The sequence below is a fragment of the Sus scrofa genome, chromosome 6 (genome assembly GCF_054392235.1).
Source record: "Sus scrofa isolate SSC_HxYL_T2T_F1_AM1 chromosome 6, Sscrofa_HxYL_maternal_Yorkshire_Landrace_v2.0, whole genome shotgun sequence".
Classification (NCBI taxonomy): domain Eukaryota; kingdom Metazoa; phylum Chordata; class Mammalia; order Artiodactyla; family Suidae; genus Sus; species Sus scrofa.
Window position 1 is genome coordinate 154,144,864 of NC_139388.1, and position 12,363 is coordinate 154,157,226.

A 12,363-nucleotide genomic window follows, 5' to 3' on the forward strand; every position below is an offset into this window, starting at 1 on the left:
ATATAAACAGGAGTTTAATTCTATGCTATTATGTTCCATTGGTCTATATGTGTATTTTTGTGTCAGTACCATACTGTTTTTATTACTGTAGCTTTGCTGTATGGTTTAAAATCAGGACGTATGATACTTCTAGCTTTTTTTCCCCCTATGATTGCTTTGGCTATTAGGAGTCTTTTATGGCTGCATACGTACTTTAGGTTAGTTTGCTTTTTCTGTTTTTGTAAAGAATGCCATTGGTATTTTGATGGGGATTGTGTTGACTCTGTAGAGGGCTTTGGGTATCAGGTCCTTTTCTTATTTAGCATGATAGAAACGGCTAATTGTCCTCCAGAAAAGTTATTCTCTCCTTTCATTTATGGTAATAGATGTTGTTTTTGACAGGGCATGTGGCCTCAAAGAATAAAAACTACGTTTCCTAGCTATTCTTTCATAAGCAATGGTCATGTGTCTAAATTCTGGCTAATGGACTCTGAGCTGAAGTGATGTGAAACTTCCATATCATAAACTTAAGAGGAAACGTATCCTGGAGTTCCCATTTTGGCTCAGTGGTAACCAACCTCATGGTAACGACTAACATCCATGAGGATGAGGGTTTGATCCCTGGCCTCACTCAGAGGGTTAAGGATCCAGCATTGCCAGGAGCTGTGGTGTAGGTCACAAACATGGCTCAGATGTGGCATTGCTGTGGCTGTGGTATAGGTTATAGCTCTGATTCACCCCTAGTCTGGGAAAATCCATATGCCACAGATGTGGCTCTAAAACAAAACTTTTTCTCAGGCTGCAAGGCATATGTTGTAGTTGTGAACCGTCTTGGAACATGTAGATGAGGACAACCCCTGATCATCCACATCGTGGAACTGTTCTACCAGGTCTGGACTGCTTATTCCCTGTCGAAGTGAGGAAAAAAACTTCTATCTTGTGCAAACCCCCGATATGGAGCATCCCGTTACAGTAACCAGATCGATCTATAAAGTGATACCCTTGGATTAATGCAACGACCTTTTGATTCGTCTTCCCTTGTCTACGTTTAATTTCTCTTCAGTCTGGTTTATTCACAAAAGTCAGAGTAATCATTGCAGAATTCAATTTGATCAGTTGTTCCCTGCCATCCTCCACTGCTCATACCATTTCTTTCCGGGTGTACTTTATATTCCTTAGCCTGGCCCACGTAATCTGGACTCTGCTTTATATCTTCAGTCTTACCTCTTATCATTCCCTTCCTTGTATGCCAAGCTCAAATCACATAGCACCATTTTCCGGTTCATGGAAATAAGCCAAGCACTTGGACTTCAGTGCACCTGCACATGCTGCTTATTCAGCCTGGAATGCCCATTCCCTATCCTGACTCATTCCTTTGCCTGACTAGTTTCTATTTGTTCTTTAGAATTCAGATCTCCTCCTCTTGGAAGTTTTTCTTGCCCACCTGAGAATTGCTTATAATACCTTTTTACATATGCCCAAAGTATTCTGTGCATACTTTTATCAAAGAATTAGCTATTCGTCTTTCCCCCGCCCCCCTTCCAATTTCCTGGAGAGCAAGGACTATTTTCTCATTAATAGTGTATTACCATGCCTGGCACAAACTCTGGCACACAGTAGCACTCAAAAGATATTTATCATTGTAAATCAACTACATGTCAATAAAATTAAATTTAAGAAAAGATATTTATTCAGTGAGTGAATAAGTCAGTAAGTTAATGAATGCCACGGAGTCATGAAAATAGCATTTGAATGGAATCTAGAGACCTAAGTTTTATACTTGGTTCTGCCACTTCCTGGATGGTTTCAGTTGAAATCAATTCATTCCACTTCACTTGAGCTAGATAAGCCCTCAGTTTTCTTCCGGGTTTATAACTGACAAAGACATTATGTGGAGAAAAATAAAGTATACACACTTTTAGAGCTGACAAACTTGAGGGGCTGGTTAGGTAATTCTTGAACTAAAAATGTACTCTGAAAAAACGTGCCAAATAAATGGGAACTTCTATAGCAACATTAAGTTCAGTCTACTTATGCTTTTAAAAAATTATTTAATTAAAAAAATTTTTTTGTCTTTTTAGGGCCACACCCTCAGTATATGGAGGTTCCCAGACTAGAGGTCGGATTGGAGCGGTAGCTGCTGGCCTACGCCACAGCCACAGTAATGCCAGAACCGAGCTGTGTCTGCAACCTATACCACAGCTCACGGCAACACTGGATCCTTAGCCTACTGAACAAGGTCAAGGATCGAACCTGCTTCTTCATGGATGCTAGTCAGAGTCATTTCTGCTGAGCTATGATAGGAACACCCTCTACTTATACTTTTTAAATGTTTTCTGTTGTAGAATCAATTATTTTCACAAAATCTTTCAGATATATTTATCTATGCATAATATCTGTTTCAGAAGTAGAGAAGCTGAAATTCAGTAATGTATTAGAGCCAGCAGCAGCGACAGACTCTAATCCAGAATTGTCTTGCTAGAATATCCCCTCATTGTAAAACAATTGTGATATGATAGAGCTAAACCAGTAAAGTAGTGAACTTTAAAAGTTTAAAATAGCAAATGGCACCAAAACTAAGGGGCTAGATGACATTCGATTTCAGAATCACATAATTATGGGTCTGGGAGCATTCTGAAGAGGTAATCATCTACTTTCTACTTTTTTCCACCTTTATTTTTTATTTGTTTGATTATTTATTTTGTCTTTTGTCTTTTTAGGGCCACACCCAGGGCATATGGAGGTTCCCAGGCTAGGGGTCTAACTGGAGCTGTTGCTGCCGGCCTTCGCCAGAGCCACAGCAACCCCAGATCCGAGCCGCGTCTGCGACCTACACCACAGCCCACGGCAACGCCAGATCCTCAACTCACTGAGCCAGGCCAGGGGTCGAACCCACAACCTCATGGTTCCTAGTCGGATTCATTTCTGCTGTGTCATGATGGGAACTCCTCTCCTACCTTTAAGCAAGCCTAAATCTACTAGTCTCCAAACAGACAGTTATGAAATTTGTTTAAATATTGGGAAAAAGAATATTCTACAACTCGTTTTCATACTTCTCCCAGTGTCATGTTGTCCTGATACCAGAGGATTTATTACCTTAACAATGACTAGTTTCATTGCCTTTATTTATAGCTGAGGAAAAACGAGGCCCAAAAGGTTGCAGTTTGCTCAGAGTCACATAGGAAGATTGTGGCAGAGCCAGAACTCAAAACCCAGCCCTTTTTGATTTCCAGTCCTCTGCTCCAACTACATCAAGAGGGATTGTAAGGGAGTTCCCGTCGTGGCACAGTGGTTAACGAATGAATCCGACTAGGAACCATGAGGTTGCAGGTTCGGTCCTTGCCCTTGCTCAGTGGGTTAAGGATCCGGCGTTGCCGTGAGCTGTGGTGTAGGTTGCAGACGCGGCTCGGATCCCGCGTTGCTGTGGCTCTGGCGTAGGCCGGTGGCTACAGCTCCGATTCAACTCTTAGCCTGGGAACCTCCATATGCCGCGGGAGCGGCCCAAGAAATAGCAACAACAACAACAACAACAACAACAGCAAAAGACAAAAGACAAAAAAAGACAAAAAAAAAAAAAAAAAAAAAGAGGGATTGTAAGAAAAAAATTAAAATAGAAATGGAGCTCCCAGGCTTAAGGATCCTGTGTTGTCACTATTGTGGATTGGGTCACTGCTGTGGCACAGATTTGATCCCTGGCTTGGGAACTTCTGCATACCTTGGGTATGGGAGAAAAAAAAAAAGAGGGACTGTGATTTTCAGCACTTCCCCATTTTACTCTCTCTGTCTTTTGGTAAGTTTCAACATAGTCCTTGACTCTCCAGCTAAGGCCTTAGTTGATAGACTGAACTAGTTCTAGCAATGACCCCATCCATTCCTGGCTGTGGTAGCAGAATGCTAAGAAGGCCTCCTAAATTTCTGCCCCTGGTGTACCTGTTGTCTAAGCCTTCCCCACGTGTGAGGGCAGGACCTGTGGGTACAAGGTAGTCACTCACTTGATAGGTTACATCGTGTGACAAATGTGATGATCATCTTCGGCTATGTAGGGACAGAAAGCGAATATACCAGCATTACACTACATTTACTGAGAAAATGGATTGCTACCTGAAGGTTGCTACCTGAAGGTAGCTCCCTGAATTTCCTTACTTCCACCTCTAAAATGCTGAGTGGTCTTCCAGCCTTTTTTCCCCCTCCCCAGGTAGCAGATGAAAGTTACCTCTCAAGTTATCAAGCATCTCTTTCACATTTTCGATTTGTCTTTCTTCCTCTTAGTCATTCCCCACAACCTACAAACACATAGGGTCTCCTACCTGACAGAACCTTTCATGACTCCACAATTCTTTAGAACTTTGATGCTTTCTTCCTCCTTTCTCTGTCAGGTTCTGCTTGTTGTAGTCCATTCTACTGTTTTTCATTGAACATCAAGAATGTTGGCCTCAGCTGGGCCCAGATCCAGATCCAATCATCCCCAGCAGGTTTCAGATCCCAGCCCACAGAAATAAAGTAAGAAAGGCACCATAGTGTACCACTGACATTGGTTTCAAGCTGGTCCTTGAACCGTCATCTCCTCTACTTGCTTTATTTCCTGAACCCCTAGCTTCTTAGGCCTTTTAGTTTGGCTATGTGATAGACTCACTCTCTGATTTTCCAACTCTGTCTCCTCCAGTCAGCGACTTGTCTTCTCTCTTCTTCCATCATAATACTTTGGGGATTTCTTTCTTTTTTTGGCTTAGAAAGAATGAGGAAATGAGACCACTGACACCCCCACCATGTTCCCATCACCCAGCTTCAACAATGATTAGCATAAACCCATGTTGGATTATCATTTTTCTGTTTGGTAAAAAGCACAGAACATTAAATTTACCATCTTAATCATTTTTAAGTGCTAAGTTTAATAGTGTTAAGTATATTCACGTTGTTGTACAACAGATTTCTAAAAGTTTTTCATCTTTTTTTTTTGCTTTTTAGGGCTGCAGCCACGGTACATGGAGGTTCCCAGGCTAGGAGTCATATTGGAGCTGCAGCTGCTGGTCTACACCACAGCCACAGCAACGCAGGATCCGAGCCACGTCTGTGACCTATACCACAGCTCATGGCAATAGCTACATCTTTAACCCACTGAGCGAGGCCAGGGATCATACCTGGTCCTCATGGATGCTAGTCAGATTTGTTAACCGCTGAGCCACGGCAGGATCCCCAAACTTTTTCATCTTTTAATTCTGAAACCCTATATCCACTAGACATTAATCATATTGGATTATTTTTATAGTAAATTCCAGACCTCGTATCAGTTCATTAATAAAGGAATAAAGGACTCCCCCACCCCCATTTTTTGGTACAACAACAAAACTCTTATCACACTTAAATCAAGGTTTCAACAAGAGTTCCTGCTGTGGCATGGTGGGTAAGGATCTGGTGTTGTCACAGCTGTGGTGTAGGTTGCAGCTGCAGCTTGGATTCAGTCCCTGGCCTGGGAACTTCCATATGCTGTGGGCGTGGTTGAAAAAGAAAAACAAAAGCTTTCGACAAGAAACTGAGGACACACTCAAAGAAGATAACTTTAGGAGGGTTTATTTAAAGCTTGTGAGTGTAGCAAAATCATAGATATAGTGCAGTAACCTAGGGTAAGTGACAAAGTTGGTACCACCTCCATACTTATAAGGATACAGGGAAGGAACATTTACCAGAACATGGGTGGAGAAAGAATCTATAGAGTTGGCTACTCTGGAAGAAGCAATGACTTTGTGTCAAGAGACATAGTAAGTGAGAGGCGATCTTTCAGGGAAGCAGGGGAATGGTACCCTGATAGTACTTTTCTTTCTCCCTCTGTTCTCTGATGAGAAGTTCGTCTTTTTCCATCCTTTTCTCTCCTCTCTGCTGTGTCTGGCTTCGCTCTCAGGCAGGTCTTCTTTATTTATTTATTTATTTTTTGTCTTTTGTCTTTTTGTTGTTGTTGTTGGTATTTCTTGGGCCGCTCCCGCGGCATATGGAGGTTCCCAGGCTAGGGGTTGAATCGGAGCTGTAGCCACCGGCCTACACCAGAGCCACAGCAACTCGGGATCCGAGCCGCATCTGCAGCCTACACCACAGCTCACGGCAACGCTGGATCCTTAACCCACTGAGCAAGGGCAGGGACCGAACCCGCAACCTCATGGTTCCTAGTCGGATTCGTTAACCACTGCGCCACGACGGGAACTCCCCAGGCAGGTCTTCTTTAAATGGAGGCCACTTGTATAGCAATCGCAATTTTTCGTTCTGATCGGGCTCTAACCCTCTTGACTTGACTCATGTGCCTACCCTCAAACCAGTCACAGAAGCCAGGGGAATGTGCTTCTCGGCTTGACCAGAACTAGGCCACACACTTATCCTTGAAACTGGGGTGTGGGACTCAGCTCCATAGAAGTATGGTGACTGAGACTGATGGATTGAGGTGTGTGTGTGTGTAGTATGGAAAGTCTGGATGCTGGTCAGCCAAAACAGTTCCACTATCTGTCCCTCTGTTGAGTTCCACGCATTTTCCTGAGATTGGAACCCTGTTGGGACACAGGTATCTGGCCACACTGGACTTGTCTGTGATGCCTGCCAGCTCTTCTCCAGAGGTGGGACCCACTCTTCTGGTTTGGAGTATCCCCCAGACTCTGTCTATCCTGCTTAAAGCTTGGTCCTGCTTGTCCTCTTCCTGCTTTAAATGCTCCCAGCAAGCTGCACAGTGCATGCAATGTCCTTTCAGACACTTTGGCAACTAGTGAGTCATGTATACAAAGAACCATTCAAAGCAGAATGTGGTCAGTTCTCTGAGAGAGTAGTGGAAAGATGTTTGGAGAGCAGAGATAAAGGCATAGAACATCTGGCTGGGAGCATGAGAGCAGACAAACGATTCAGTGACTATCAAGCACCCAGGACAAGCTGAAGTGTAGGATGCCTAATGATAAAAACAGGGATAATAATAACAGCAGCTAATACACATAGTGCTGAACCATATGCCAGGCCCTGCTCTAAGAATATTACATGAATTAACTCAATGTATCCTCCCCATCTTCTTTTGAGTGGGTACAGTTATTACTCATTTTAGAGCTGAGGTTAAGTAACTTGCCCAAGATCACATAGTAAGGAAGTGGCAGCTGAGTTCCTATCCTGGAGGTTCTTAAAGGCCAGGATACAGTGGTAGCTTTGACTTAACAGTTGTCTGAGTAGCTGTTTCATCTTTCCCAATGGACTCAAACCCACCGAGAACAGCACTGAGTCTAGTTCACCTTTGTACTACAACTTAGGGAGAAGCTACATATATATCCTCTTTGACTGGGCCATCTTCACTGGAATGGGCCTTTGTTATACAGAATAAATGAAATCTAGAGTACTGTGGATGTGACAGGAAGTTATGGATCTGACTAACCGAGGCTTTCACCTCTGACTCAGTGTGTCTGGGTAAATGACCTAAGGGCGCCAAACTGCTGATTTTCCAACTGTAAAAGAGAGGAAAACAAGTACCCAGCAGGCTTCACCAAGACACAGCAAGAGTATAGCAAATACATAAATAAATCCACATATTAAATTCTTGCAACACTTCAGAGAAAGGTACTATGAGAAACCAAGCTAAATTTCTTAGTTTCACTGTAACATCAGTAATTAGCAGATTTGCATTAGGAGCCACACATTCTAGACCCAATGGAAATACAACAGAATAATAAAACATGATTTCTGCTAGTCCCTATTTTATAGGATTTGGTGCGCAAGAGCAGTTTGAGTGGTAAATATACAGATTATTTAACAGAGGTCAAAATGTAAAGTACATTAGAGCTCATCCGGTTCAACATATATAAATGGAAAATGAGATTCAAAAGGGGGAAGTAATAGACTGAGGAAGAGTGTTATCAACGCACAAATTTGTCCTCAAAGAAAAGGCCTGGGTCCTGGGCTTGAACTTGAGTCGAAGAGGCACCATCTGTGTTACTTGGGGCCCGTGGCTTAGTTTCTCTGAACCAAATTCCCCTTCTCTAAAATGGGGATAATAACAACTTACTTTCAAGGGCTCTTGTGAAGATTAAGTAAAATCATGCATGTAAAACTTTAATCCAGTGCCAGGTTTAGCCCCACAAGTCAACTATTATTGTTACCTCAGTAGGAGAAAGATCTTTTGGCTCTTTTTCTGTAAGAAGAACCATTCTTTCTCTGGTTAGACCTCATTCACAAGGTCGGGGCAGAACAGAAAGTGCTTTCAGCTGCTCGGGATGGGCGCTGCAGGAACACGGACCCAGCCATCCCGGGAGGCAGAGCACTGTCCGCCCCGGCAAAGCCCATCTTCCATTTCCTGCCCTTCTTTTTCGGGAGCGCCGGGCTACCGCCACGCTCTCGGTTATCTCATTTTCCTGCTTCGCTGGCCTCTCTCTGGCTTCTCTCTGTGTCCTCTCAGTCATGCGGGCCGCGCGGCAGCCAGGCGACCAAGGCTGGCGGTTCGGTCCCTCCACGCCCCATTCTTCCCCTGCGTTCCCTCCCGTCGCAGCTGCGTTCCGAAGCCCGGGTTCCCGTGGGGATTGACGCACTGGGGGAGGAGCGGTTTCTTGCTGCGCGCCTCTCAGGAGCATTACGGCCGGGCTCGTTCCCGGCTCCGGCCGCCAGCCCCAGCCTCCCGGGTCCGGAGCGGGGACTGGCGGAGGCGGCGAGGGAGGGAGCGCAAGCGAGGGGGCACGCGCCCGCCCGCCCGCGCCCAGACCGCCGCCGCCGCCGCCTTAGCAGCCATGGCCGAGCGCCGCGCCTTCGCCCAGAAGATCAGCAGGTAAATCTGGAGCTTGGGGCGCACCGCCTCTGCCGGGGGAAGAGCAGGAGAGTCCTCCCGGGCTGGGCCTAGGAGGCGGGTGGGTGTGGCGACGTGGGCGCCGGGATCCCGCGGCCTGGTGGCGGCTGGCCGGAGAGGTAGATGGGGTCGCCGGGGCCGCAGGAGGCGCCGGGGCCGTAGGAGGCGCCGAGGCCTCGCGCTGCCCTCCGACCCGAGCCCTCAGCCCGCGCCTCCCCGGGGGGCGCGGAGAACCTCGCTCGCCCGCGCGCCCGCCTCCGCCGGCTCCTTGGCTGCCCGGGCCTGGAGTTTGCGGCGGCTATTGAAGGACGGGCGGGGGAGCTCATCAGCCGGCGGTTCGGCGCTTCCCAAATTCTTTGTGTCCCCACCCCCGGGCTGGCCGGGGCCCTTTCCTTTTTCCTTTTCCCGCCCACCCTTGTTAGCCCCAGGGGGGTGCGGGGGTCCGCCCGCGTCTCCACCCCAACAAAAGGTTGGGCGCGCGGCGGGCTCCCGGCGGGTGGGAGGCCGCCCCTCCTTCACGCCTCTCACTCTCCCCAGAAATCTGACAGGAATCCTCTGCACCCAGGGGCCCAATTCACAGTGAGCTCCTGCACCCAGAATTGAAAACGTACGGCCAAAATGAAAAGTTGAGAGCTGTGGTCTGCACCTACGCTGTGCAGCTGCCCAGTCCTCCGAATTGTAGGCTGGAGCTTGAGCCTAGTAGCGTGTGAATGTAAATTGCGCCTCTGTTTCTCTTAGCTCCAGAGGAAGATGGATGATAGGCAGTATTCTTTACACACCGGCCTTTTGACTGGTGTTTGAGGGTCTAGAAGTAAGCAAGCGATCAAGGTTGAGGTTTCTGACCCTTTTACCTACTGGTGGTGAGGAAGTTGCCACCTTTCTCCCTAAAAATTGAATTGTGGTGGAGGCTTCTAATATTTGTAGACTTTCATTGTGGAATATACTAACGTATAGGACATTGACATGTCTTATTTTAATAAGACCGTATTTCTGTTAATTGTGATGTCCCAAGAAAAGAAAGAAACGCTCGAATGTGTTTCTGTGACTCTGGCTCTTTTTAGTTTGCTGGTATTTCTTAAAAGATTTTTGGACCTACCAAACAGGCCCTTTCTTAACTGCCTGAACTTCCATAGTGTTACTCTGTTTTGGCACGTTTTTCATTTAAAACTCACATCTCTTTCATTTAAGCTTTGTGCTTTTTTTTTTTTTTTTCTTTCGAGCTTTAAAACACATTTTCTCTTTAAGAGGCAAAATAGCAAGTGCTTAAAAGCATAGGCTTTAGGGTCAGTCGTATGACATAGGTTCAAATCCTGGCTTGTTTTCTAAGTTGGCACCTTGGCCAAATTGTTCAAGTTTACTTAAGCTTTAGTTTACTCATCTGGAAAATGGGTAAAAAAAACAGCACCCAGCTCATAGAATTGTGAACGTTAAATGGCGAAATTTGCGTAAGGGGTTTAGTACAGTGTGTAGCCTTTACAATGAGTAGTATAACCTAGGGAGCTGGGATAGACTTAATAGGAACTTATTGCTTCTGTCTTTTTTTTTTGTAAAGTAATTTGGTCTTGTTTCTTTTTTTTTTCTTTTTTTTTTTTTATTTTATTTCCCCACTGTACAGCAAGGGGGTCAGGTTATCCTTAGATGTATACATTGCAATTACAGTTTTTTTCCCCCACCCTTTCTTCTGTTGCAACATGAGTATCTAGACATAGTTCTCAATGCTATTCAGCAGATCGCCTTGTAAATCTATTCTAGGTTGTGTCTGATAAGCCTGGTCTTGTTTCTGAAGACAGTGTGGTTTAAAAAACAGATGTATTATTTGACATACATGCTCAGTGTTAATTTCTCTTTAATAGAACCAACAGCTTATCTCTGAGAACACTATGTTCATAAAGAAAGGGAGTTAGGTGTGAAGTATATACAATGTTCTGCATTCATGGAATTCCTTCTCAAATAGGACATGACAAAACACAAGAAAAAAAGATAATCAGTTTTTCAAAACAAAAATTTCAAATTTATATAGCCCTATAAAGTTATAAAAGTAAATAAGGCAATGGAATGAAGAGATACATTGATTGGAGAGAGAGAGACTTAGGAGGTAGGCATGGCAATGATTGATGATTGTTTGCATTTGGAAGGCTGAGGAAGAATGAAGAGTCTGGGATGATACACAGGTTTCTGACTTGGGCAACCAGGATGGAGGCAGTTGTTGAGATTAGGGAATACAGGAAGAAGAATGGGTTTGAGGATGGGAAATGAGGTAGGATGGAGACGATTTAGTTTTGGACATGTTAATTTTGAGGTGTTCATGGAGCATTTAAAAAGAAATGTCGGAGTTCCTGTCGTGGCGCAGTGGTTGACGAATCCGACTAGGAACCATGAGGTTGCGGGTTCGGTCCCTGCCCTTGCTCAGAGGGTTAACGATCCAGCGTTGCCGTGAGCTGTGGTGTAGGTTGCAGACGCGGCTCGGATCCCGCGTTGCTGTGGCTCTGGCGTAGGCCGGTGGCTACAGCTCCGATTCAACCCCTAGCCTGGGAACCTCCATATGCTGCGGGAGCGGCCCAAGAAATAGCAACAACAACAACAACAACAACAAAAAGACAAAAGACCAAAAAAAAAAAAAAAAGAAAAAAAAAAAGAAATGTCTCTTAGGCCATTGGTGCAGGTTTAAGGTGCGGAAGAGAGCTGGAGTTGGAGATCTAGATTTGGGAGTCATCAGCAAGTAGATTGTAATTGAAGTCAGAAGAGTAGATGAGATAGTCTATGCACAGACTTAATTTGGAGGAAAGACCAAGGATAAAACTGCTATAGCTGATGAATTATTATCTGCTTATTGTGAATGAAAGGTGCTTTCCTCTTAGTTACTAAATATAGCTGAATAATACCTCTGAATAAATTCTTGTTTCCTTTCTTATTTTCCAACTGGGGGAAGAATAGCGCAACTCTGGAGACAAACCACCTGGCACTCATTGAGTAAACTCTGGCAAAGTACTTCTCACTTTTCCCTCATTTTCTCTGCCTGTAAAATGAGGTTCATAGTAGGGCTCACCTTGCTAGATTGTTGTAAGGATTAAGTAAATCAGTACCTGTTAAGTGCATAGAACACTGCTTTTTAGATAATAAGTGCCCCATTAGTAGCAACTGTTTTTCTTTATTATTATAGGATATTTATTTATTTATTTATTTTGCTTTTTAGGGCCACATGTGTGGCACATGGAGCTTCCCAGGCTAGGGATCCAATCGTAGCTATAGACGCTGGCCTACACCACAGCCACAGCCACATCAGATCCGAGCCACATCTGCAACCTACACCATAGCTCATGGCAACTCTGGATCCTTAACTCACTGAGCGACCCAGGGATCGAACCTGCAACCTCATGGATCCTCCTTGGGTTCATTAACTGCTGAGCCGGGATGGGAACTCCATAAAATGTTGATTGCAGAGAAATGATCTAGGATTTTGTTTGGATTATTTTGTTTTGTCACTTGATACTCAGCTGTAATGATGAACAGGTGTGTATACTTCAAGCACTTTTTACCGCATTGTCCCCAGAGGGCAGAAGGACATAATAAAGAATGTGATGTGGCTCCAGATCGCG

The 12,363-nt window shown here is 44.9% G+C and overlaps 1 protein-coding gene across 9 annotated transcripts in view; it reads left to right on the forward strand.

Annotated features, from left to right (window-relative positions):
• Positions 1 to 8,617: 8,617 nt before the first annotated feature.
• The window catches only part of DOCK7 (dedicator of cytokinesis 7), a 225,956-nt gene continuing 222,210 nt past the window's right edge, over positions 8,618 to 12,363 (forward strand). For all 9 annotated transcript variants that reach the window (XR_014808113.1, XM_021096544.2, XM_021096545.2 and 6 more), the window contains exon 1: positions 8,618 to 8,749. Coding sequence is in view for 8 of the 9 variants with exons in the window: in XM_021096544.2 (XP_020952203.2) it covers positions 8,712 to 8,749 (38 nt within the window). In the remaining variant the exon portion in view is untranslated. The remainder of the gene's footprint in view (positions 8,750 to 12,363) is intronic.